Here is a 27,149-nt window from a genome sequence, read left to right on the forward strand (position 1 = left end):
AAAAAGCATGAATGCTGTTTTTTCTGGTTTCATCACAACACTGATGCCTAATTTTGTTCACAATATTGGGATGGTGTTTAAAATGCTGCAGGAAAATGTTCTCTAACTCAACACTGATGTCTGGACCCACAGCAGATGGTTGTGCAGGAGGCAATAGAATGAAGATGTTCTCTGACCAGGTCTTGTTGAACAGACCTCTTAGCTCCTTATCATGTAGTTCTTTCACACTTGGGGACACAGCCAACCCCATGATATTTTCTAATAACTCATGTTCAAATTTTACTTTTTGCTCTTTCAAAAAACCTTGTATTTTTGTTCCACTAATTAGACACTCACATTTTCTCATAGTTTTGACTGTAAGTTCCTCTTTAAAATCTTCAAATCATCTTCATATCTTCCTTTCCCCTGAGCTAAGATAGCTCTATTTGTCTTCTTTTTTTTTTAAATATTTTATTTATTTATTTTTAGAGAGGGAAGGGAGGGGGAGATGAGAGAGAGAGAGAGAGAGAGAGAGAGAGATCAATGTGCGGTTGCTGGGGGTTATGGCCTGCAACCCAGGAATGTACCCTGGCTGGGAATCGAACCTGGGCCACTTTGGTTCCCAGCCAGCGTTCAATCCACTCAATCCACTGAGCTATGCCAGCCAGGGCCTGTCTTCTTGAACATACCTTTCCAGTGCTTGTTTAATGGCTTCATGTTCTTTCTCAACTAGATGGTCATTATGCTTTTTTTTTTTATCTCCTGAAATTCTCCATTCTAATTTCAGCTGGTCCAGCACATGAGTTATTAGCTCCCAGCTTCAGCTGTTGTACTTGGTCTCCAAATTATTTTTAGCCATGACCTCCTGAGTGGTTTTGAACAAAAAACAATAATAATAAAGTTCTCATTCACTAAGGCTTTCCATAAAGCCCATATTCATACTCTAAGTTCTGATAACTACAGAATAATTCTCTTGGATTCTTCTTTGGCATGTTTAAGAATCCTATTTTTTAGCTCCTGAACATTGTGGCTATAGCAGGGGTTAGGAGGGGCCATTGGGGAGAACCTTCCCAGAGGTGAGCAGAGTAATGGATGGGGGTCTTGACATCAAACTTAATGACATCACTGAAGTGAGATCCATCTCAGCACTGTTCAAGTTTGGCTAAAGTAAGTGTCATTTTGATAAGGGACTTAAGAGTTGGAAAATTTTAGTTTAAGTAATAGCTAGGAAGCTTAGTAATCAATGCAGGTAAGCTTTTGTTCCAGGAACTGAAGGTCTGACCCACCCTGACACCAGGAGACCATAAGCAGTTCCTCCTTTGTGACTTTGTGACTTTGTGCAAGCAACTTAAGATGGTATCTGAGCCATTGCACTCCAGGGTGACGTGACCACCACCCAGGACACAGCTAAAGGACACCACCTGGGGCACAGCTTAAGACCACCACCCAGGACAAGAATGCTGAAGTTGTTTTTTCTAATCCATTTAACTTTACCCTGAATTTCAAACCCCTTTTCTGCACCTTGTTTATTCCCTGCTATTAAAAACTTGGCTTGGAAAGAAAAGACAAGATGCTCTGTTAGGGTATGAACCCACCATCTTCTCAGATCACTGGCCATCTGAATAAAGCACTTATAAAGATTCAATCCCTTTCTCTGCTTATTGGGTTTGGTAGTGACAGGCAGCCCGAACTCCGGTATCTTTTCCGGTTTCAATATGAGAGCAGGTCACTTCCGAGCCAGCTTCTTTGCTGAAAGAAAAATGGCCCCCACTTCCCAAGGGACATGGTTTATAAAGGGAAAGGGTTTCTCTAAATCTCTTTGTCTTAGTTCCAGGCTTTTTACTGTGCATGAACAAAGAGATGAATTTTTCTGTTTCAATTTGCAGACTTCTTACTGCATGTAACTAATTAGTTCTGTAGCCTTCAAGCCTATGCACAGGTGCCTATCCCACAATTCCCTTTGATTGCCCTCTCAGGGTCAAATGGCAGTGCTAATTCATTATAATAGTATGATAATCAAGTTAGGTAAAACAGGAGTTAACTACTACTAAATATCTGTGCATAGCTGTGGTCTTGACATAGCTGCTAAAAGGCATTTCCTGGCAACCAGGATGCTAGACTCTGGCTAGCAACAGCAGCACAGTTTCAGAGCTCCTCCATCGCTTTTATCTGCTGCCTCGCTGACTGTTTCATTTTCAAGGGGTGGCTTCTGCAGTGTTATTGTTAGCCAGCCTGCCAAAAGCATGAGTAAGCAGATCGGGGCCTGTCCTGATGGTGCCATGGTGTATGACCCAACAATTAAAGCTGGTGGAAGCATGCCTTTATTTACAACATTCCAACCCTGGGGGAGCTTAGAGCACTCAAGCTGTGAGCCCAGTTTCTTCATGAGACCCAGCACTTCCCATGCTTCCCACCAGGCAATGAGCCATGTTCTTACCCCAAAAGTTCTCCATGTTCTTACCTGGTCTTAATTTGGTTGTGCAAACAGCTCCCCAGTCCCTCTGGAAGGTACCAAAGTTGCCATTCTTACACAGCATCTCTCTCCATGATTTGAGATACATGTTCATTATTCTCCATATTATAGTCCAGAAAATCATGTGCTGTGATACTTTGGATCATGGTGAAACTTAGAAAAGGAACAGATGTTAAAAGTCCAGTAAAGTCCAAGTCTATAAGGCAGCATTTTGCAAGGAAGTCCTTTGCAGCTTTGGAGTCAGAGTAGGCACATTCACAGCAGCAGCATTTTCTTTTTTATTTTCTTTTTTTTTTCAGTTTAGGCTGCATGGCCTCCTTCTTCATTATAAACTACATAACTGCTTGTTTACTTCTGCCTTCCAAGCTGCATGGTAAAAATCCCTTATTCCCAGAAAGCATGGCCAAGACACTGAATGGCTGCTGCACTTAGTTTAAGTCCAGGGCTAGTTCTTCTGGTGTGACCCCATTTCCAACTTCTCCCACAGTTGGTTACATCTTCCAGCCCTCCCATATTTTCTGCCTCTTTCTGGATGCCATTGTTAGTCTGGGCTGGTGTCTCCCCATGATGCTGGGGAACCACCCCCAAGCTTCCAGGCAGGTGTGGTGGGCTTTCTTGGCTTCTTCCTTAATGAGCCACATCACTAGACAAAGTTATGCCCATCTCCCTTACAGTACAGCTATTTCAGGTAACTATAACACTGGCCAGCTGTTATTGATATGCAAAGGACCTCTCTCTTTCAACTGGTCTATTTACTTTCCCATCCCCCAGCTATGGCTGTGGAGGCTTTGGGATTTTTTTCATTTTTCCATATTTCTGGGGGCTTCTCTGGTTTGGGGAGACACTATCTCAGCACCTCATTCTAAACATTGTTTCACACTTGTTACATTATCCCAGGCATGAGACCTGCCAGCTCTTACTGTGCAGGGATGGGCTTGCTCTGTAAGCTCTGAAGTTTCAGGGGGTCCTGCCGAGATAAAATCCTGGGCATACTCACCAAGATGTCCATTCCTTCTTCCAGGTGGAAGCTCATGGAAGTAGACATGAAAGCAAATTGAATTACTACGGAGCTCCTGAGAATGAAGAGAGAAGCTCAGGGAAGTGGTCAGACAGGTTAATTAAAAAAATTATGAAATTTTCTAACAGAGAAAACCAAACAGTATGTTCTAAATGACATTTTAAGGATATGTTTCTTACATTTTCTTCAAATTTCTTCCTTTTTAGGAGAGCTCTGTTTTTGCAATTTAGTGTAAAGAGCTTCATGTAGTGATTCCTCAGTAAAACAGCATAACTGGTGAGAAATATTTAAAAAGCCAACCCATTGAAGTTCTTGGAAATTGTCCATAAAGCAAAGGAAGGAATATTTATTCAGGAGAATTAATTAAACTCATTAAGAACAGTGAAAGAGGTTTAGGCCATGAGGCATGACAGCTCTTTCCCTACACTCTGAGCAAGTGTGGCAAAGAATTTGGTTTTTCTCTCCCCTCACCTCCCAATCAAGTAATAGGGTATCTTACTGGGAGTGTCAGGCAGCCAGAATTTCTCATCCCTACTGTTACAGAACAAACAAGGGGGAGCCTGGGACGATATACTACTATTGAAAGAAGGCCCCAGGTCCGTTATGTCCGCCACCCGAGGAAAGACGTCTCTCAATGCCAAAGACTCGTGAAAAGGAAAGGAAATGTTTATTTAATGCTATACAAACTTCAAGTAGTGACCTAATGTCTTTATCAAAAATCCTAAAGTCCCTAAAAACACCCACAAACAGACACAGTCATTCCTTCCTTCCCCCTTTGCCCAGTCCAGAGTACCATATCTCAGGAAAGGAAATAGAAGTCCATGGCTCAGGCAGTCCTCTGGTTATCCCCAGTTAGTACTCCATCTCGACTGAGAGACCTCCCTGGGTTCCCGGCACCCTCAGCTGAATCGCCGGGATCTCTGCTAAAACCAGGTGGTGGTTCCCCCTTCTAAAGCTGTGTGGGGGGGGTCCCCACTCTGGCAAAGGCACGTGGTCCTCTCTCCCAGGGCCACGGGAGTCCCCACTCTGTCCAGGCCACGTGGTTCTCCCTCTATGGCTGCCGTGTCTGGGTTTAAATCCCCCGCGCCAATCTTCTTCTGCAGCCCCATTTCCGACTCCTCCTACACTTGGGCACACTTGCCCTTAATCTGCTGTCTTCTCCAGCTTTTCTGGTCACCATCGTGGGTCTGGGCAGGTGTCACCCCATGTCATGGAGCCAATCTTCTCCCAGCTCCCACACAGGTGCGGTAACTCAGGGGACCTTCCCCCAGGTCCCATCTTGAGGGGGGAGGTCCCTTTCCATCCCCCTGGCCTTGAGCATGGCCATAGCTATTTAGCATATCTAAGTGACCAGCCAAAGGCTACAGGTATGCTAAATGACCATGCCATGGATTAGCTGCAAAGCTGCCCTGCATGTTCTTGCTCTGTGTGCCCCTTCCCCCAACTCACACCTGTGGGGGAAGAGGTGAAGACACCTTAAAATCTCCTGGACACCTTGAGTTCTGGACCCCATTTCAAATGCCTATTTGGGGTCCCCCCTCTTGGCTGCACCCGGTAACACTACCAACTCTAGGTTGCAGAGGCTAAATTGCAGGAGAGTGCTGCAGGGAAGTTGGGGCTCCCTTTTTTCACCCATTCATACTCCTAGTTGTGGAAATCCTACAGAACTGTCAGTATGAAAATACTGGGATCACAGTTGTTTTTGCCACAGCTCACTTGAAGGGCAGAGAGGTTCCATGCTGGGAAAGGCAAACCAAGAAGACTAGAGCTACTTCCCTCACCCAGTGACATAGCACTACTTGGAGATTCTTCTTAGGGGAAAAAGAAGTTGATAATAACAGAGACTCCTGAGGCTCTACCTAAAAGAAACTGACTTTATTTGAAACAGAATGTGGGGAAGTTTAAGCCTAAGGGTGTTCTTGGAAACAAAAGAGATTTAAGTCACAAGCATTGTGGGGAGACAGATAACTCCATGAGAGCAGTAAAATCAGAACAATGAATGAAAAACAGTGGATTTCCTTTTAACTGATGAGGAAAGTTGTCTATATAGCAGGTTTTGTGTGAGGGCGTATTTAGAATCCAGTTTCCAGCATGTTGAGCTTGAGATATCTTGAAGACATCCAAGTGAATGTGTTAAATAGACATGCATTTGACATTTGAAGGGGAATGTGGGTGAGATATATATGCATTAGGAGTCATCAATGTGTAGGTGGTATTTAATGCCATAGGGATGGGTGACACATTAAAAAAGAGTCTAGATATAGAAGGGGGACCAAAAATTGAGCTTTTGCAGCATGCTAGCATTCAGAGTCCTATAAAAAGAGTAAGAACCCATAAAGCAGAGTAATATAAGAGGAAAAGCAAAAGTACAACATTCTCAAATCCAAGTGAAGAGAGTGTTTCAAGGAGTACAGAGTGGTAAGAGATGATGCTGGTTCAGTAGATAACAGGATAAAAAATTAGATTAAGTACAACAAAGGCCACTGGTCCACTTTATTTCATTAATGCCAGCTGCATTATGTTTAAAATTTCAGAAATATCTTTGATGTTTAAATATCTTTCTCATTATTACCACTTTCATTTCACTTTATTTGTCTTGTCAACATGAAACTGGAAAGATCATGTGCATGCTGCCTGTCACATACCAAACCCGATAAGCAGAGACAGGGACTGAATCTTTATGAGCCCTTTATTCAGATGACCGGCAATCTGAGAAGATGGCAGGTTCATACCCTAACAGACCATCTTAAATTCCATTTTAAAATGGTCTTTTTTTATAAGGAGAACAAAGTGTAGGTAAGGGGTTCAGAATTCAAGGAAAAGTTAATTGGATTTTAAAAACTGCAGCATTCTAACCCTGATCAGTGGTCTTTAGCTGTGTCCTGGGAGGTAGTCAGCTTACTCTGTAGTACAATGAGCCAGATACCATCCTGATTGCTTGCAGTCCTTCTGAGGCCCCAAAGTGGAACTGCTTATGGTTTTCTAGAGCCAGGGTGGGTCAGACATTCAGTTCCTGGAATAATAGCTTTTACATCCATTGATTATTAAGGTTATTAGCTATTAGTTAAACTAAAATTTTCCAACTCTTGAGTCCCTTGTCAATTACACATCACTTCCACTGGAAGTAAATAACACAATAGGTGCGGAGCATGTGGAGATGAACTGGACTTGGACCTTCTTTTCAGGAGCTATCAGGTGAGAATAAGATGCAATCACCCTTACATTCCAATATAATGGCATTCCAATATAATAACAATAACAATAATGACCATAATTCCTTCTATCATCATGACTTTTTCTGCTCTTGCTGTTGTTGCTACTACTCCTCCTCTTACTTCTACTGAGGCAGGAAAGTTAGAATAGGACAAAAAGGCCCTAAGCTCTACCTTTCCCCTTCTCCATCTTGGTTGGAATATTGTTCATGTGACCCTCACTGACACCTCTTTCCCTGATTCTTCTTCTCTGATTTTCTGCAATTTAGAGGAACAAAAACATGTGCAATCTAAAAAGGAGGGACAAGGACGAGCTGCATCAGCAGTTACCTCATCAGTGCCAGAAGCCAAGGACCATCCTATTCCCCTTCCCTGTCCTCATTTAATAAATCCTTCCATCAGGAATGCACCCCATCAGGGCATCTGGTTCTTTGAGGTCACCTGCTCTCACATCTCCAGTGTGTACTACTACTACTTCAATGAACATACTGTGCTCTGATAAAGTTTTCTGTAATGCTCTTGAATCCTTTCTTGGGATGTGACAGGAAGCTGCACCTGGTATCAGGTTGAGAACTCCTTTGGGTTTCCTGGGTGCTACCCTGTATCACTACTAGCACCATCTAACATATTGGAGCACATACTTTTTCCCAAGAATTTGAATTATCTCAAATAATCTTCACACCTCCCTGAAGTGACATTCTATAGAGGTAAAAAGATGAAAAAAAAAAGACAGATTAAGTAACTCAGTTTTCTACCATTGGTATTTAGCTAGGAGTGGGGAACAGGAGGAAATAGACATTACACTTAAAAAAATGGGATGCAGGAACATGTTTGCTTCACAAGGAAGCAGCAGCTTCACACTCCAGGGGATAATAGCTTTGTGCTCTGCCAAATGAATTAACACTCCTCCCTTTTCTGCTCTCATGCCAGATTGACAGATGAGGGTAAGAGAAGGCAAGCACAGGTGCAATAGCAGTGAAAATGGTTCAACATGAGGTGTTTGACCAGAGAGGACTGTCCATCTAGCCTGGGGATGAAAGCGATTTGTTGGGAGGTAAACCTATTTAAAACCCAAGAAGGCTTGAGAAATTGATTTGTTCTTTTGAAAAAGTACCAGGTTTCTCCCAAGCCCAAACTAATATAATCCCAGGGGAAAAAGACAAGCTGTCTCTTGCCCACCTGATAAATGCACTCATCCTATTTGTTCATGCACTCTCTTGTGCAGGAGCATGTGTCAGTGTGGGTCTAGCAGTTTTCGTGGCCTGTAGCAAGGTGTTGTGAGTGCCAAAGAACTAAGCTTTATTATGAAGCAGAAACTCTGGACACTGGCTTTTGCTTTGGCCTAGCTGAGGTCCAGGTTGGACTTTTTCCACTGAGACACAGAAGAAGATGGGACATTGGAAACCTAGGGGCAGCTTCTATTTCCACACAAATAAACCTAGCCACACCACAGTCTCTTGTGTGTGGGTCTTTGGAACACCTTCCTTGTGATCTGGTGGAAGAGCCTAGTTTTCCTGTGTACAAGTTCAGGTCATACAGCTAGTAAATGGTGAAGGCTCTATGCAAAAGCAAGCACTCTAACTTCCAAGTTTGTGTTATTCATTACAACTACAAGGTGGCATTTCCTAACTCTCAAACCTGGACATATATCTACTAATTTATTCCCTCATTTTAAATTACATCCCTCTTCTTGCTTCCCCCTTTTAATTTTCACTGGCATAACTTTTCTAATTAGTTATTGCTATGTGAACTATGTCTCAGGGTTGCTTCTGATGAACCTAAGACATTATTGTCCACACTGCTAAAGAATTGTGACAGAGGCTTCTCTATGTCTTAGGTTGATTACTGTTTAAAATAAAGTACCAAAGGAGATTAATACCTTCAAGTGCATTTTGAGCTGTAAGTTAAACTCACATTTATTAAGAACTTCCTATGTTCTCTAATGTGATTCTCCAAAAACTCCTTGTTGAATATTTCTGCAAGTGAAGTCTACATGAGACTATTTCAGCCTATCAGCATGGCTCTGTTACTGCAAAGAGCACCTGACCCTTAGCGAATCTGCTTAAGGCTGTACGATAGTATGTGGGTATGTTTATTAAAGCTGGAGACAGTGAAACAAGGAAGGGCTAGGGTAGAAGAAGCAACAAGAGAGAGCATAGGCAGGGCTGCTTCATCTCTCTAAAAATGTTATAGAAAATAAATGAGCCTAGGTGGGGGTGCCTTAGCTAATGAGAAGTCAGAGAAAAGGGGGCCTTGGAGACAGGTTCGGTTGGTTATCCTGGGATGAGCTGCTGCTACCCATTGCTCCCCTGGTTGCAAGCCTTGTGGGCTTCTTCAGAGTTTATGAGATGTATGCCTCTGGGGGAAGAAAAGGAAGAAGGGAAAGGTGAGGGTATGCTGGGACCTTTATTTTGAGGGCTTTTTAATGCCTAGGTGTTTAGTGGAGGTCTTAGGGGAGGATCTCAATAGAATATTTATCAGCTTTATGCTGATGTGCTAAATTGAGATTTATTCCATGAACTTCATCTGTCCTTGGGTGTGATTGGCAAATGGCACTTTTTCTAATCAGATTTCTGCTATCTATCTCCAAGAGTAGGGTGATTTAAGCTATTTACCCTCTTGTTGGGTGGAAGTGCAAAATTTACTCTTAAGTGTTCTTGGTTACAGAAGATAACATTTTTATATTTGCTTGATGGCTGTAAACTGCTTGGCTGTTTAATTATCTGTCTTAGCTTTTCCATTATGCTTGTCCTTACTTACTAGCCTGTCTTAGTTCTAAGAACTTAGTATGTTCTCAACTCTAATTTCCAAAAAAATTGTGTTGAATATTTCTGTTAATGAAGGCCAGATGAGACTATGTCAACCTATCAATGTGGTTCTAATAAGATGTTACTCAAAAGCAAAGGAATACCGAACTTAGGAGAAGCAGTGTAACATTCTAATAACTTAGAGAATACCTACTCAGTGTATGGCACTGTGCTAAGTGCTCTCCACATAGCAATTCATTTATTTTTCCCAACAACAGCATTGAGAAATGTACTATTAGAGATAGGGCACTTGAGTGCAGAGAGGCTACATTACATGCCCAACGTCTGACAGGCAGTACCACTACAAAGATAGAAGTTTTAGTAAATATAGCAATTTCAATGATAGCACATGCTTTCCTTCTCTTTCTTGCCCACTCATTCACCACAGTGCTAGCATAAAGGAATGAATGGCTTTTTCAGACCTCAGTGAAAGTTAGGAATGATTAAACAGAACTAACAATTTTGAGGGAAGGCAGAAAAGATGGTATGTTTTATATGTCTTATCCTATAGTCCAAAGGAAAGTCCTGCCAAAACTTAAAGGGGTCAAGTTTTATTCACTTCATGTCATAATCATCTCAGGACTTCATAACATACAACCATAGACTAGGTGTCTTAGAGGACAGAAATTTATTTTCATAATTCTGGAGCATATAAGACCGAGATTTTGGTTGATTCCATTTCTTGTGAGGGCTCTCCCTCTGGCCACATTCTTGCTGTTTGCCACTTTCTTTCCTTGGTTCACACAAGTGGAAGGAGAGAGAGAGAGATCTCTGATGTATCTTCTTTTTTATTTTTTTAATTTTAATTGTTGTTCAAGTACAGTTTTCTGCCTTTCACCTCCATCCCATCCACCCCACCAGCCCTCCCGACCTCCCTCCCATTTCCACGCCCCCCTCTTGTTATTGTCCATGTGTCCTTTATACTTGTTCCTGCAAACCCTTTCCCTTTTCCCCTGAAATTCCCTCCCCTCTCCCCTCTGGTCACTGTCAGACTGTCCTCTATTTCAGTGCCTTTGACTATATTTGTTTCTTTGTTTTATTGTTTAGGTTCCTGTTAAAGGTGAGATCATATAGTATTTGCTTTCACCACCTGGCTTATTTCGCTTAGCAAAATGCTTTCCAGCTCCATCCATGCTGTCACAAAGGGTAGAAGCGTCTTCTTTTTTTCTGCTGCATAGAATCCCATTGTGTAAGTGTATCATAGTTTTTTGATCCATTCATTTACTGATAGGCACCTAGGTTGCTTCCAGCACTTGGCTATTGTAAATTGTGCTGCTATGAATATTGGGGTGCAAAGGTTCTTTTGGACTGGTGTTTCAGGGTTCTTAGGATATAATCCCAGCAGTGGAATTGCTGGGTCAAAAGGCAGATCCATTTTCAGTTTTCTGAGGAAGTTCCATACTGCTTTCCATAGTGGTTGTACCAGTCTGCAGTCCCACCACCACTGTACTAGTGTCCCCTTTTCTCCACAACCTCTCCAACACTTGTTGTTTGTTGCTTTGTTTATGATGGCCATTCTGTCTGGTGTGAAGTGGTATCTCATTGTGGTTTTAACTTGCATCTTTCTGATAGCTAGAGATACTGAGCACCTTTTCACATGTCTCTGGATCCTCTGTATGTCCTCCTTGGAGAAGTGTCTGTTCAAGTCCTTTGCCCATTTTTTAATTGGGTTGTTTGTCTTCTTAGAGTGGAGTCATGTAAGTTCTTTATATATTTTGGAGATTAAACCCTTGTCTGAGGTATCATTGGCAAATATGTTTTCCCATTGAATTGGTTCTGTTTTTATTTTAATACTATTTTCTTTAGCTGTGCAGAAGCTTTTTATTTTGATGAGATCCCATTTGTTTATTCTTTCCTTTATGTCCTTTACTCTAGGGGACATATCAGTGAAAATGTTGCTGTGTGAAATATCTGAGATTTTCCTGCTTATGTTCCCTTCTAGGACTTTAATGGTGTCACAACTTATATTTAAATCTTTTATCCACCTTGAATTTATTTTTGTGTATGGTGTAAGTTGGTGCTTGAGTTTCATTTTTTTGCATGTAGCTGTCCATTTCTCCCCACACCATTTGTTGAAGAGGCTATTTTTACTGCATTTTATGTTGCTGCTCCCTTTGTCAAATATTAATTGACTGTAGAGACTTGGGTTTATTTCTGGTCTCTCTATTCTGGACCATGTTCCATTGGTCCATGTGCCTGTTTTTATGCCAGTACCAGGCTGTTGTAGTGGCCTTGTAATATAGTTTAGTATCAGGTATTGTGATCCCTCCCACTTTACTCTTCTTTCTCAAAATTGCAGCAGCTATTCAGGGTCATTGATGGTTCCATATAAATTTTTGAAGTGTTTGTTCTATGTCTGTGAAATATGCCATTGGTACTTTAATAGGTATTGCATTGAATGTGTAAATTGCTTTGGCTAGTATGGACATTTTGATGGTGTTAATTTTTCTGATCCATGAACATGGTATATGTTTCCATTTGATTGTGTCTTCCTTGATTTCTTTCTTCAGTGTTGTGTAGTTTTCTGAGTACAGGTCTTTTACCTCCTTGGTTAGGTTTATTAGTAGGTAATTTATTTTTCTTGTTGCTATATCAAATGGTGCTGGAGTCCAGCTCCAGCAGGTCCAGGGATTCCCAATGGATGGATGGCATCAGCGAAGGAATGACACTAGAGGTGCAGTTTCAAGCTCAACAGCCAGGCATCTCTGCCTGGGCTCTTGAGTTTTTTATTTTTACACAGTTGAGTGTGTACATGCGGCATATATGAAAGCAATAAAAAAATGAGTTTTTTAAGGCATATTTGCTTTATCCTTATTCTGCAGAAAAGAGGAAGCAGCTCTCTATTGCATATTATTGTGCAAGCTTTTAGCTCCTAATCTTTGCAATTAATCAGTAACACATTTTCCCACATTATATAACGCCTTAATTTCTTAAAGCTCAACTTAATTTTAATCTATATATTCTAAAGTTGCAAGCTGGGCATATAGCTGGGCACAGGACTGTTTTAGCTCACTGGCAAAGGCCATGCAGAAGGCTTTCATGGTCAATGTGGTTAGTATCTGTCTCTCACTTCTCACTTCAGTGCCAGAACCCTGTCATCTTGTGCAAGTAATAAGCTTTGTTTTGCTCAGTCCATTCGGCTGCCTGCCACCTACCTTGGTGTTGATGTATTTTTATTATTTGTTTCTATCTTTCATGTCTGACTTTTTAGGCAATAAACACCATGGGGCCCCTGATTATTTAAGCATTTCATAGAAGGGGAGTGTATAATAATCTTTCCAATATCTATATTTACCCATCATGTTCCTTTATGATAGATTCTGGTATAGGTAAAGAGGGATCAGTGGGCCTAAGAGTTAGAGAGGAAACAGATCATGGATACTGACTGGTACTATGCTGACCAAATGTGTTTTTTGAATCTATGTCTAGCTCCCGGAGCCCCGGTCTTAAGGAACTATGTAATAAGGGTGGGTGTAGGGGCTTTTGTAGGGAGTAATCCTAGGAGTCTTTTCCATTTCCATTCTTTGAACTCTCTAACCCACTTAAAAGGACACTCTGGTGGGGAGTCTCTCTCCAATGACCTGTCATTTTCTTTCTTACTTCCAAAGAACTGTATTTCTTCTGTGGAATTGCCATTTGTCCCAGTCCCATGGTAAATCACATAGACCCTAAGCACGGGTAGTAATATAATGATTAAACAAAGGAGTGCCAAGTACTTTCCCCCGATGTGTCTGTTGTGCGGACGTACAGCTCCCTCTGTGACTCTGTCAGACAGCAGGGCTGGGTTGGCTTTTGGCAAAATGGGATTTTTTTCCTGATTTCTGCTTTTGATGTTTCATTGTTGGTATACAAAAATGCCATTGATTTCTGGATATTGACTTTGTATCCTGCTGTTTTGCCAAATTCATTTATTAGGTTGAGCAGTTTTTTGGCTGAGTCTATTAGATTTTCTATGTATACTCTCATGTCATCTGCCAACAAATGACAGTTTTGTTTCCTCCTTTCTGATTTGGATGCCTTTTATTTCCTTTGCTTGTCTGATCACTGTGGCTAAAATTTCCAATACTATGTTGAATAGAAGTGGTGAAAGTGGACAATCTTGTCTTGTTCCTGATCTTAGTGGAAAAGATTTTAGTTTTTGCCCATTGAATATGATGTTGGTTGTAGGTCTCTCATATATGTTGAGGAATGCTCCCTCTATTCCCACTTTGCTGAGTGTTTTTATCATAAATGAGTGCTGTATTATCAAATGCTTTTTCCAAATCTATTGCTATGATCATGTGATTTTTGTCTTTGTTTTTGTTTCTGTGATGTATTACATTTACTGATTTGCGAATATTGTACCATCTTTGCATCCCTGGGGTGAATCCCACTTGGTCATAGTGCATGATGTTTTTAATGTATTGTTGGATGCGGTTTGCCAATTTTGTTGAGGATTTTAGCATCTATGTTCATCAGTGACATTGGCCTGAAGTTTTCTTTCTTTGCTGTATCTTTATCTGGTTTTGGGATTAGGATGATGCTGGCTTCATAAAAAGAGCTTGGGAGACTTCCATCATTCTGGAGTTTTGGGAATAGTTTGTGAAGGACAGAGATTAGCTCTTCCTTAAATGCTTTGTAGAATTCTCCTGTGAAACCATCTGGTTCAGGGCTTTTGTGTGTCAGAAGTTTTTTGATTACTGCTTCAATTTCATCTGCTGTTATTAGTCTGTTCAGGCTTTCTACTACTTCTTCATTGAGTTTTGGAAGGTTATATTTTTCTAGAAATTTGTCCATTTCACCTAGGTTTTCAAATTTCTTGGCATACAGTTCTTCATAGTAATTTCTTGCATTCCTTTGTATTTCTGTGGTATCAGTTGTAATCTCTCCTCTTCCATTTCTGATTGTGTTTATTTGGGTCCTGTAGGAGACTGTTCTGCATGGTGTGGGCCCAGCTCCCACTCGGAGATGCACAGGACCCACCCCCACAGATAGGTTCTCCCATGGGGAATCAGGCCTGCATTGTACCTAGACTGCTATGAAACTTGCTTTTGCTAAAACTCCCTCACCCTGAATTGAGACAGCAAGTGCTTATTGTCACTTCCTAAGATCCATGCTAAACCTTCCAAGGATGAGTGTAATCAGTTCAACCACTTTTCCCTTTTCATTTGCAAATATCCTTCTTCTGTGATGTGATTAGCAGCAGCATGTCCTTCATTTTCTCTAAAAGGTAACCACCGAGGTTGAACCTGTGCATACCAAATGAGGACCATAATGTAATATGTCCAGAAACCCAATAAAGGCTGGCCACAGCAAGGGCTGAGGCTTTTTCTCCCCTTGAGAGAAATGCCATGCTGTCCCTTTTCCTCCACAGGACTCAGTAGTCCTTGTGAATGTCTCATGCCTCATCCACAGTGCGGTGGACCCCAGGACCTGGGGTCCGAATCAGCTGGTGCCCAGGAAGAGGGACCCAGGGCTACAAGTCGTCCTTGTGGACAACATAACAACTTGGTTGGAGTTACTCCCGCATAAGCCCAGGTAAGGGCCAACAACACTAGGTGCTTTTTGATTAGGTCGTAGGGTTTGTTGGATTTCAGAGGAAAAGGGTTTTCTTCCTAGGTTGCTCTCTCTTGTGACTGCTTTGGAACTGTACCTTCTTTAATAAGTCTTGTACTCTCTCCCAAGTATTTGCTGCAACCTTGCAGGCACAGGTCGAGCAGTTAAGAGCCACAGGGGTGCTCGCTGCAATGCTGTAAAAACACCCACAAGCCAATCCCCACAGCACAACCCCAAACTAGGTCTAGGCTTGAGAGAAAGAGCAAAGATTTCCCCTTTAATCAACTTTAAAAACATCAACTAGTTACAGGACAATTTACAAACATCTCAGCAAATTGTTTTTTTTTAAGCCCCCTCTGGTGGTCCCTTCAGTTTTGCTTTTCCCTCTGTCCACCTGCATAAGGATCTAAAGGTGCAGGTATAGAAAAGGCAAAATTGAGACTGGTTTTGTAATCACTGTGCTTGTGTCCACAGCCGCCCTCTGTGTCCACAGACTCTGTGGGTGCTCACAGCCCCTGTGTGTTTGCCACTTAGTCCTTATTTCCCTTTCTGTGACTTCAAGCAACCAGGTCTCTCCAGGTGCTACTCAAACCTTGTTTGGCTGGAGAGGGAGCTGTTGACCCAGTTCTCTCTCAAGAACCCTGTGGCAGACCTGGTGGGTGCCGGGCCTGGGGCTGCAGCCACCCTCGTCCCTGCACTGGTCCCAGGGGCCTTATTGTCCTGAAGCACTCTCCTTACTGTCTGGTTTTTCAATGTCCTCTACAGTTTTTGGTCTTCTATCTTCATATATGCTGGGGGTACTGTTGGTTGTTTGCTCTGTTCCTCCATATATCGGCTAGGTTTTTCTCCCATGTGTAGGGAGAAGTGGAATCTGCTCCCTCCTACCTCACTACCATCTTCAGTCTCCTTCTGATGTCTCTTCTCATATGGGCACTGACCTGATCATGATGGTCTCATCTTCATAAACTCATGTCACCATGATTATCTCTTAAGGCCCTCCTTTCTAAACCAGTTTGGAAATTAGGGTTTCAACATATGACTTTCGGGGGCACAAACATTTAGTCCATAACACACCCCATTTCCTAGACTTTCTCATGTTTCTATTCTTTTCCTCTGAGAGAGAGACCTACTTCAGAATATCCTAGTTCAAATTTTAATTTTAATTTAAGAAACCTATGGCCCTGGCTGGTGTGGCTCAGTGGATTCAGCACTGGCATGTGAACTAAAAGGCTGCTGGCTCAAATCCCAGTCAGGGCACATTCCTAGGTCGCAGGCCAGGTCCTTAGTTTGGGCTGTGCAAGAGGTAACCAGTCTATATTTCTCTCACACATGTTTCCCATCCTCTCTTTCTCCCTCTCTTATCCTCCCTCTCTCTGAAAATAAATAAAACCTTAAAAAAAAAACAAGAGAATTATATTTTACTAATGTTGTTTGATGTGGAATTAGAATCTATCATCTTCCTTACTCCATTCCCAAGGGCTTTGTGATCCCTTCTGTCCCACAGCACTTGGGATTTCTTGCTTAACTTATGCTGGAAATCCCCTTAGTCTACTGATGAGCTGACCCCCAATTTCTGTGATTCTATATTCCTTTCTCTCAATAACCCTTAGTGAAGACCCTTTTATTTACCATATGAGCCTTAGTTCTACTAAACTTAAAACTGTGGTACTTCTAATCCTGTGGACTATTCCTGAGCCCAGTGTCTTCCTTCTACTTTTGATAATGTGATTTTAAAAATAAATTACTCTTCATTGTATTTTTTTTCCATTACTGTTTAGTCCCCATTCAATCCTGTGATTCTTATCTTTCCTGAGTCCATTCCCTCTGGCTTCACTGGTCCTTAGGGCCCCTCCCTTAGTGACTCCAATCTAATGACACTGAAATTCCCATGATCCTGATCCCACTTTGATGGCAGCTTTACTCTCTCCACTACTATTGAAGAAAACCCCAACTCTACATCGTCATCTTCTCTTTATCCCATTTTACTTTTTGCCAACTTTTTATCCCTTGAGCACAGCCTCTGAATCTCATTTAATAATCACAATGCTTAAATGCTAAAGAATTTATCAAAATCATTTTTATTTATACACAACAATTTTGGGTTGAAAAATCAAAGTTAGTATATGATATATGACACTTCTTAGTTAAAGGCCTCAAAGGATTCATTAAACTAAAACAAAAAGCATTTGGTAAATGTTAACAAAACATTGCAGTTTTAAAGGATGCAGTAATGCAAAAGACACCATGCTTGTGGCGTTTCTGCATCTGTCACCATTTGAATATGATCATATTAGGAGGTACTTCCAGCCCTTACTGAGACTACATTCCAGAGAACAAAAGGGAAAATGTATTGTTGAAGGACACCTGTTACTTATATAAATTTTCTATGCTAGGATTTTTTTGAGAGTCATGGGTCATTACACTTCAAATTGAGAGTATGCTTGAAGCTCTTTGGGAGTACAGAGATAGTAGAATCAGCACTATCACCCAGCTCTGAAGATCCAAGTTTTAGACTGCTGTTCTCTGGATTGTCTGTTTTCACTGGCTATGGAGAAATAGAGAGTGTTCCCATAAATGGAAGCCAATGGATGCTCTTGTGTCCAACATGAAGGATTCTATTCTTTGTATCAGGACTCCTTTAATTCATCAGCTTTGAGAATCTAGGATAAGTCATTGTTTCAGGATATGTAGATTTTCAGAGGAGTGATTTTCTTTTTTCCTCTCAGATTCTTGGTTGGCTTTACAGAGTTTTTCATTTTTATTCTGATCATACTCCTATGGTTTAAATAGTGTGAGAAGTCTCAAGGGTGCCTGTTTTGGAGATAAGCATTTCCTTGCAGTTAAATACAGAAAAAGAATTTCTTATTGAAATACAGAACCTAAAATCTATATATTTTTTATAGTTCATTATCTAAGAAATAGTTTTAAAAATCATTAATGGTGTAATCAAATTTGATCTTGTGTTCTGGCTGGTGTGGCTCAGTGGGTTGACTGCTGTCCTGTGATCCAAAGGCTCACTGATTCAATATCCAGGTCACATGACAGAGCTGTACATTAGATCTCCAGTTGGGAGCATGTGAGAGGCAACCTCTCCCTCTCTTTCTCCTTCTCTTCCCTTCTCTCTAAAAATAAATAAGTAAAAAATCTGACCTTGTTCACAACTTTAATTGAATGGCCCTTTTTACCTGCTCATAAATCTTGTTGATGACAGGGAAAAACAAGGTGATGGTTCAATGAGAAAAAGTTATTTTATTTCTATTTTCTATATTTGCTTGATAGTGTTTCCTGAATTGATTCAGGTTTTAATTTGTTCAGTCTGTGATATTCTTTTCCAGAACAAAATATGTCTAAATTTTTCCTATGCTTTGGCATCACCTTTCAATGAATATTTTCCATTCAAGGGTTGGTGACTTTTTGTCACACTTTAAGAGGTGAGAAAAGCACACTTAAAAAAATAAAGGCAATTTGTAGCTTCCATCCAAGAACTGTATATTGGTTTAAAATGTCCATACAGATGATCTATAAAAATTTATAGCAGTCTGCAATGATTTTGATTTCCTTCTATGAAAATGAATTTATTATGTATGGAACAGGGTAAAGGGGAGATAAATGGTAATGGAAAAATATAATAAAAAACAGCACACACACAAAAAGAAAATGACTTCTTCTGAAATTTTTACATAACATTATATATTTAAAAATAAAAAACCATTTTGTATAATAGTTCAAAATATGAAGCAGATATTTTAAATGGATATTTTTTGACTTTTATAATAATGTTCATATATTTTAGTAATTTCTTTTTCAATCAGAAAAGAATTGAGACAAAAAAAAAAGTTCTTTCACAGAAAATCTTGAACTCCAAATATTGATTGATTTTTTAAAAAAATGTTTCATTGAAAAAATGTAAATAATGAAAATTGTCATGAGAAAAAGGTATTTTAGGATTGTTTGGGTTTGGTGACTCTTGTTCAGATTCTGGTACTCTTTTGTGGTCATTGAATATTATTGTTTTTTCAAGTCATCAAGCACATCTTCCTTTGTGATTTTGGTCCAGGTCTCAGGGATTTCACCTCTACCTGCAAATTTTTTCTGATATTTCTCTTCTAAGTTTGATCTGAAGTGACAGACAAACCATTTCCAGTATGGCTGAGTAGATGTGTCTGGGGTGATGCTCCATTTGGCATATTCCCCTCCTGCCTCTCGATACTTCTTATATGGGAATTCACGACCATCACTCAAAATGAAGGAACATTCACTTGCTACTGAACTAGTACAGTAATCAATGGAAAAGCTGTCAGTTTTATTCCATTTCAATCCATTGACAGCCCCAGGACGATGAAAAGGAACACTATGGTCTCCATCATGTGAAGAGATTGTGTTTGTACAAGTTGCTCCACAAAAGGGACACTGTTTCCAGCATCCACAGAGATGTTCAGTGAGCAATCTCTGAATCTGAGGAACCATTTCTTTTATAGGACTATTTGAACACTTCTGTTCTACTGTGTTTATTGCAGGATCCAAAGCCTCACTCATGGCTTCTTTGAGAAATTCAAAATCTTTTATCTCCTGGTGTTCAATGCTTACCAAGTCTTTTCGTGGAAAGATCAAGTTACTCCCCAAGTATTTACAGAATAAATCCAGCCACCCAGAAACAGTGCTGCTTCTATCTTTAGCTGTTGCTATGGATTCATGAATGGCTGAAAGAATGGTATCCTTGATGCCATCTAAACTTATTTTTAAAAAAGTCTTTATTTTTCCACTTTTTTGATCTAAACAATATGTCATAATACGGTTTTTAATGTAAATACTAAAGAAGGATTCTGAATTATGAAGGTACTGCCAGTAATCATCAAAATCTTCTTTTTCTGCCAAAGAGATAAGAATGTGTTTTTCCAGGTTAGCCCTGTTACCATTGAATGCTGGATATGTAGCCCGCATTTCACCAGCAATTTTAGGAATCAAGTTTTTCCAAATGGTGGCAGAGACAGCAGGAGTGAGTTTCTGCCACAGAAAATCAACAAATGTTTTGATTGAGCTTGCTCCTTGACAAGAAATTTTAAAACTCATGAAGAAATCATCCTTTTTACTTTCCAGATATTTTACAGGATTATTTGAGTTTTCAAATGCCTCATGCATCTCCTTAAAATTTGCTGATGCTCTTTTGAATAAATGAGAAGATAGGTCAATTTTATATTTACTTGTAAATTTGTATCTTTCCTTAGTGGGTGAAGAATTCACCTCATCTTCTATTATTTTCAGGATTTCATGGAAATAATTTGGATTGTAATCACATTGTTGTCTCTGAAAGCTGTTAACAGCTTCTTCAAATTTTGAAATTATGTGGTCAGTGGTCTTATCTATGGATATTGTATCCTGTACTTCTAATTGCTGTGAAATTATGTGAAATCTTTTGGTCATTTTGACATGTTCATTATAATTGATTTGAAAATTTCTTCCTTCATTTTCCTTCATTCTATTCACCACATCTGCCTCTTTTACAAAATGTTTCAAAAGGATGTTTTCAGCATCAACATCAATGTTAACCTTTGTGACTGGAGGGAATGTTGAGGACACAGCACAGACCCATTTTCCCCAAACTTGATTGAATTTCTCATGTAGCTCTTTCTCACCCAGTTCTTTGCCCTTTAAATTTAAAGCCAATTTTCGGCTTTTTTCCAGTAATTCTTTTTCATAATCTGACTTTCTCTTATCCAATATTTCTTGATTCTTTTTATAACTTGTATGTTCCTTGACTTTATTTTTGGTCTCTAAAATAAGTGCCTCTGTAAGGTTTGTGAGCTTATTTTCAAAATTTGCTTTCCACTGTGTCAGTATGTCACTATCTGGATCTTCATTAAAATATTTTTCAAGTTCTTGCTTGATGGCTTTATATTTTACTATAACTGGAGCCTCAAGTGTGCTTGTTGTGAGTGTCTGGATTATTCCATTCTTAATCTGGTTGATCAGCTGGTTCTGCAAGTCTAGCACATGACTCCTCAGCTCCCAGGTCCAGTTGTTGTACATGATTTCTAATTTGCTCATTGCCATGACCTCTTGAGTATTCCTGAAACTGAAAATAAAGTTCTCATTCACTAGGGCTCTCCACAAATCTTGAACTCGCAGCTTTACATCTGATATCTTCATGATGCTTCGCCTAGATTCCTGTTGAGCAGTTTCAAAAATTTCACCCTTCAGTTCCTGGACATTATGACTGTAGCGAGGATTGGGAGGGGCCATAGGGGGATTGCCATCCCAGAGGTGAGCAAAATAGTAAACATGAGTATTGAAATCAAACCTAATGACATCAGTAAAGCGGGTTACACCTGAGAACTGTTCTAGCTCAGCTGCTGTTGCAGCCATTTCATCCAGTCTCTGCTCTAACCGCCTCCGTCCTTCCATAGTTTGGTCAATAGCTGTAAGTTCCCCCACATTTTGATGGACAAAAAGGCAGCTAGGTGAGATGTTTACTTGTTTCATCCTCATAAAGGCTTGGACAACTATTTGTAGAATATCTTGCATCTCTGATGGATTTTCCCCAAAAATATTGATAAGAGTTAAGTTTCCAAGTCCAATGACAAAGGTTGCCAACTCATTGTCATGATTCTTGGATTTGTTACCGAGTTCTGGGGCCCGAAGTCCTTCTGTGTCCACAACAAGCACAAAGTCAAAGCCCAGTTCCTCTGTGAAAGTCTCCTCTACTTTCAGCAGCTGCATGTAGGCCCCTCGGGTACACCTCCCAGCACTGACAGTGAACTGCAGCCCAAAGAGAGCATTCAGCAGGGTGGACTTCCCTGAACTCTGTAAGCCAAGGATGGAGAGAACAAACAGCCGTTTGTTTCCAAGCTTCTCAGAGACCTTGTCAAAAAGAGCTGCTACCCATCTTAAAGGCACATAGGAAGCATCCCCATCCATCAATTCAATGGGAACACCAGATATCAGCAGATCTGCGACTACCTGGGGAAGGCAGAGATAACAGGTATCTTTTGTGGAGGAAGTTTCTTCCAGAGCTTCATAGATTTGGCTAACTTCTCTGAGAATTTGCTCAATACCCAATGTACAGTCACTAATCTCTTTGGAAATAACTTCTATGTCATTATGCAACTTATTCAGAGAGGTGCTCTTTGGTGCATTTTGCTTTTGTTTTTTTATAAGTGACCACAAAGAGCTTTTCTTTTCATTCAGTTTTTCCAAGTGTCCTGCAGTCAGGTTGTCAAAAAAGACACCCAGCCATTGCAAAAAGCAGAGTGTGGTTTGAGTTTCTGAATCATTTTGGAGAATTTGAAGGATAGAATGCATTAACTCATTGAGAGGAAAGGCTCTGTCCAACTGTTGATGCCGTATTTTTTGTTTTTCTGTCTCAACTTCACTCTTGTGTTGTTCAATGCTCTGATTCCCCTTTTCTCTCAGGTGATAGAGTTCTTTGTCCTTTTTACACCAAAGATGCCAGAGGTGTCCCTGTAGGGGTAGAAAGTTTTCCTTCACCTGAGATATCTTCATTTCTTTCAGTAGAGAAATTAGTACCTTTGCCTTTTCTTTGGCTTCCTTGCATTCTCGCCGGTCTTCATCAATAAGGAATCCTTGCTTGCGAGCGTGTGGGGTACAACCTTCTAAGCTGAGAGCAGTGTCTGTGTTCAAGAGTCCTAGCAAATGTTTGATAGTAATAACAAGCTCCTCTGTTAATTCTGCCTCATTTATATTTCTGATCCCAATTCTCACTTTTTGGCCAGAAATATTGACCATGGTTTTTTCTTTGTTGTCAAGTAAACAAATCAAAGGTCTTGGTGACTGACTCAGGTCATGGACAATTTTCTTGTTTTCCTTATTGTTATCAGAAGTTGATATTAGGACCACAATGAGAGAAGAGACCTCTTGCAGGAAGGTGAGTTGCTTCTTATGTTCCTTTGCATCTCCATGAAGATTGGTGAAGGTCAAGCAATTGTCAAATCTGTCCTCATCTTCCCCACTAGGACAGAACCAGCAGACTTCCACCACACCCTTCATTAAGAGACAGTCTTTGGTGTTCCCTTTGCAATGTCGGTGAAAAAAGACATCATGTCTACGATTACTGAGAAGACAGTTCATGATCTGAGATTTGGAAGCAGAGAGATTATTTCCAACTCTAATAAAGGACACAATGGGGGTTGAAACACAACACATCTGCTTATTCTTGTAATTGATCTTTTTTGATTTCCTTACTTCCTGCCAGCTTTTTCTAATTTGACTGAGAGACCAGAGAGAAAATTCAATTTGAGAATTGCAGGGATTAGGTATGAGAAGAGGTAGGGCAAACTGGCAAATGGAAAGTTTGGACAAAATATATTGTCTGGCAAAATCATCTGCACAATGAAGGATTGCCATCTGAATATCCATAGGGTGAATATGGGGTCTAGGAGTAGTGGCGAAATTATTAGTGGGAGTGTCACTGCCTTCAAACATGTCTACATATGGGTCAAAAACCTCATTTTCTTGAGTCATGGCACTTGGATAAACTTGATTTTGTGTGTTTCGAGCTTCTCTGAACACCTGGTATCTCAGTTCATAATCCAGCACGAGTAGCTTCTGCAGAAAGTAGAAGGGAAGCTCCCTTTCAGAGCTGGGCTGGGTGCTGTACACAGAAGTCTTCTGGATCAGATGGAAATTATCTCTGCTCATCTTTTTTGGGTAGTATTGTTCTAGGTCTAGACGCTGGAGTAATTCCAGGAAAGCCAAGTCTTCTATGACTTCATGTTTGCTATTTACATTACCCTCTGGTTCATGAGATTGTTTCTTTTTATGGAAGACATTTTGCAAGTTTTTTCTTACTTCATTCATTTGCAACAAAGGGGTGATGGCTTCATAATTACCATCGATTAGCAATCTCAAGTCTCTCTCAAGGGTTTCCCAATCATGATCTGCTCCAGGTTTGGAGAGGACTTGTACAACTTCCTTCAACAAAGATTGGCCCATGTGATGTTGTATTAATGCCAAGCGTTCTGTTTTCTCCTCTGGTGAAATAGCTGTAGCTCTAGCAGTATCTGTAAGACCTGTGAGCACCAGGAATGCCTGAGCCCTGTAGGTAGAAATATTTTTGAGCTCCTGGTATTTATCTTGGGCAGCTTGCATTTTATTCAATAGGAAGTCTAACTCATTACATCCCAAGACATACTGAAAAGTACTGTTTATCACATGATATCCTGCACCAGCTGCAATAAAACGTAGCAAGAGCTGTATGTCTGGCTGCTGTGTTTCTAGGAGGTAATTCAAGAAGGAGCCAAGAGACAAGCTCACCTTGTGTGTGGCCTTCCTTTGAGCTTCCTCCACTATTTCTGCAGATTCAGATTTGGCTTTCACTTCCATGAGGTCATTCTGGGTTTCTTGTAAGATTTTAATTAATTCAGAAAATTGGGAGATGTTAATATGCTCTTGGTCAGACTCTGACTGGAAGATCCACTGCATGATAGAATGAGTCTGAGGAAAGCTATTCACTTTGTAGATGTGAGGATCCAAAAGTCTTTGCATCTGAGATTTAACAAATTTAGTTTTATGAGTGGAAGACATTCTGCAAAAGTTAACGGTGTTTACCAGAAACTTTTGCAGACCCCAATCAGTCAGGCATATGTTAACCCAAGTGTCATAACTTTTTGTTTTTTGACTCAGTATGTGCATGAAATCTATGAGTTTTTGAAGTTGCTCTTCAGGATCAGATACCTCCCAGGACTTAACATCCTCTAGGAAATCCCTAGCCACTTTTCCAACACTGAATAGTTCTTCCCCATCCTGGATCTGGGCAGGGAGACCTTTCAGAGCAGTGTAGCTGTCTTTCAGAAAGTTAGCTAGCTGAAGTGGATCCTTAAAATCATTTCTGTGGCTGGAGAGGATGATGTCCCAAATGGGCACCAGCTGAATTCCCCGGTCAATGACACACCAGGTTTGATTACTGGCAACTAGGCCAGCTTTCCACTGGACAAATCCATTTGCTTCAGGTGGGCCACCTGTCTGGGCTACTGATAATTGGACTTTGGTTTGGAGATTTTGAAAGGTTGTACTTTGGGAGGCAGCTTTTGCATAAGAGGATGACACTTCCACACCTCCATTAACTTCTACTCCAAAGTCACTGTAGTTGCCTCTTATGTAACCATTCAGGGCCTCTGCTGCCTGCTGTTTTACTTCTGCCAGCTGCTCACTTTGGAATCCCTGTGAAATGGCTTTCCACCAGTAGATTCCTCCCAGGTGCAGAGGGCCCTGGTTAGCATGAGAGCCAAATCTCTGGAAGAAAGCTTCAGCCCTGTGTCTCAGCCATGTGAGTCTGTCTAGTCCTGCAGGCTGACCCAAAAGGTCTTCAATACACTTCATTTCCTGGAGCACAGCCTTGGAGAACTGGAGCTGATCAATGGGGAAGTAGAAGGAGGCAAGAGGGACATAGATGAATGTGGCAGAGCAGAAATAAGAGTGCTCAGATTGTGATTGTTCAATTTCCTTGGATTTTGAATGTTCGTTGTGGTCCATACCAGCTTCCAAGCTAAATCCCCAACCTCCACCCTTGGCTGAGGTAATTACACTGACCCCCAGCTTCTCTATCATCTGGGTGAACATGGATTCTGCTTGAGAAGATGTAAATTCCCTTGTTTCCATCCGTGTGCCCTGCTCAGGGCCACAGAGAGAGAACTCCTTGGGGACACTGAGTAACTCTTCTCTTTTCTCTATAAGCCCCTTTTGGTGGCTGGTTTTGTAAATTCCCTGCAGGGCCAGCCCTCCAGATGCCCATCTCACCACATCTCTATCTGAGAGGTTCTCCCTGTGAGTCAGTGTCCCCTCCACGGGGTTGAGTTTTCTCTGCATGTTTTCCATGAATTCTCTTAAAGACTTCCCAAGGTGTGGCCAGTCCTCTTTGGGGATCTCCATTTCCTGTTTCAGCTCTGCTTCTTTTTTCTTCACTGCCTCTTCCTGTCGTTGCCTCCCTTCTGACAACAAGTCTCTTAGCTCCTGTAGCTCCTGCTCTGCTTTCTTCAGGTTTTTCTTGACTATTTCCACTCGAGACCCCTGCAACTCTGAATGTCTATTTGAGTGTGACAGGTTAAGCAGCTTTTCCAGGGCCCTTTCCTCCCAGGAATATCTTGCCTGAGATTTCAGCTTGTGGAGGTCTTTTTCTTCTAGGTGTTGTAAGGCCTGGGCACAGGTCACACCTAGGTGTTCCTGCAGCTTGTGCAACCAGTACTCATCTGCAAGTCCTACTTCCTTCAGCATCTCTTGAAGATCTTGCCTCCTGTTGCCTCTGAGAAGGGGCTTATTAATGGTAGACTTTGCTGTATCCATGGCTGAAGAAAGAAAAGACACTCAGTTAGGCTGTGTCATCAACTCAGGAAGTGTCAGTCACATGGCAAAAAGGGTAAGAGTACTAAAGATTCCAGTGTTTAAGGTTTTGTCATCTTTTTATTTCATTTCTTTAACAAATGTATGTGTTTAAAAAATTTCAGTATGTATGTGTGTGTACACAAGACATCTTTGTGGGTGTTCCCTACATGGACTGCTTTTTTAATTGCCAGGATGACTTGCAACTTGGTAGCCTGGCTTTTAGCACTTCCTATTTAAAGAAAATCAATTGTATGGAGTGTATTAAGGTGTGGGTTGCAATGTGAAAATATACAAGCAATTGATAGCTTGATGTTTACTTTAAAAAGGTGTATATTCCTCTTATATACCAGTTATATTCCTCACTTATTTTCTGTTAAACCTATGTTGAATAGTTTCATTCTTCTTTCTGTTACTTCTGATGCCATCTTATAATATTTATTACTCCCCTGTTCTTTAAGATGCAGTTCTTAACATCAGCATTATGGTGGCATTAAGATGTTCCTCATTTTTTGTCTTCATTTTAAACAATTATCTCAATAATGAGACACCTATCCACAAACAAACATGCCTCTTTGCAAATTGTGGGACTTAACCACATGCCAGGGGGTGTTAAAGGAGTCTCTGTGCTTCTGGTAACTGGCTAAAGACCAAAATATGAGTTATGGAATCAGCAGAGACAGTGAGTGTGACCCCGCCATCTTGGCGTGGTTGGAAAAATCCTTCAGAATGCTGACCTGGGCAGATGTCCAAAGGTGAGAGAGATTTGCTTTGGAATCCAGGCTTCCCAAGGG

General features: G+C 40.8%; 1 protein-coding gene and 1 long non-coding RNA gene across 3 annotated transcripts in view; both read right to left on the bottom strand.

Annotated features, from left to right (window-relative positions):
* Positions 1 to 1,191: 1,191 nt before the first annotated feature.
* On the bottom strand, positions 1,192 to 18,833 carry LOC118501494. Its single transcript, XR_004904118.1, has 3 exons — positions 18,448 to 18,833; positions 7,976 to 7,979; positions 1,192 to 1,203 (listed from the first exon to the last, which is right to left on the bottom strand). It is a non-coding gene; the product is annotated as an uncharacterized LOC118501494 (long non-coding RNA).
* Positions 18,834 to 18,842: 9 nt separating this feature from the next.
* LOC114499991 (interferon-induced very large GTPase 1-like) overlaps positions 18,843 to 27,149 on the bottom strand; it is a 58,631-nt gene continuing 50,324 nt past the window's right edge. For both annotated transcript variants that reach the window (XM_036030144.1, XM_028516550.2), the window contains exon 2: positions 18,843 to 26,321. In XM_036030144.1, coding sequence (XP_035886037.1) covers positions 19,030 to 26,319 — 7,290 coding nt within the window. In that variant the 5' untranslated portion in view covers positions 26,320 to 26,321 and the 3' untranslated portion in view covers positions 18,843 to 19,029. The remainder of the gene's footprint in view (positions 26,322 to 27,149) is intronic.

The sequence above is a fragment of the Phyllostomus discolor genome, chromosome 6 (genome assembly GCF_004126475.2).
Source record: "Phyllostomus discolor isolate MPI-MPIP mPhyDis1 chromosome 6, mPhyDis1.pri.v3, whole genome shotgun sequence".
Classification (NCBI taxonomy): Eukaryota; Metazoa; Chordata; class Mammalia; order Chiroptera; family Phyllostomidae; genus Phyllostomus; species Phyllostomus discolor.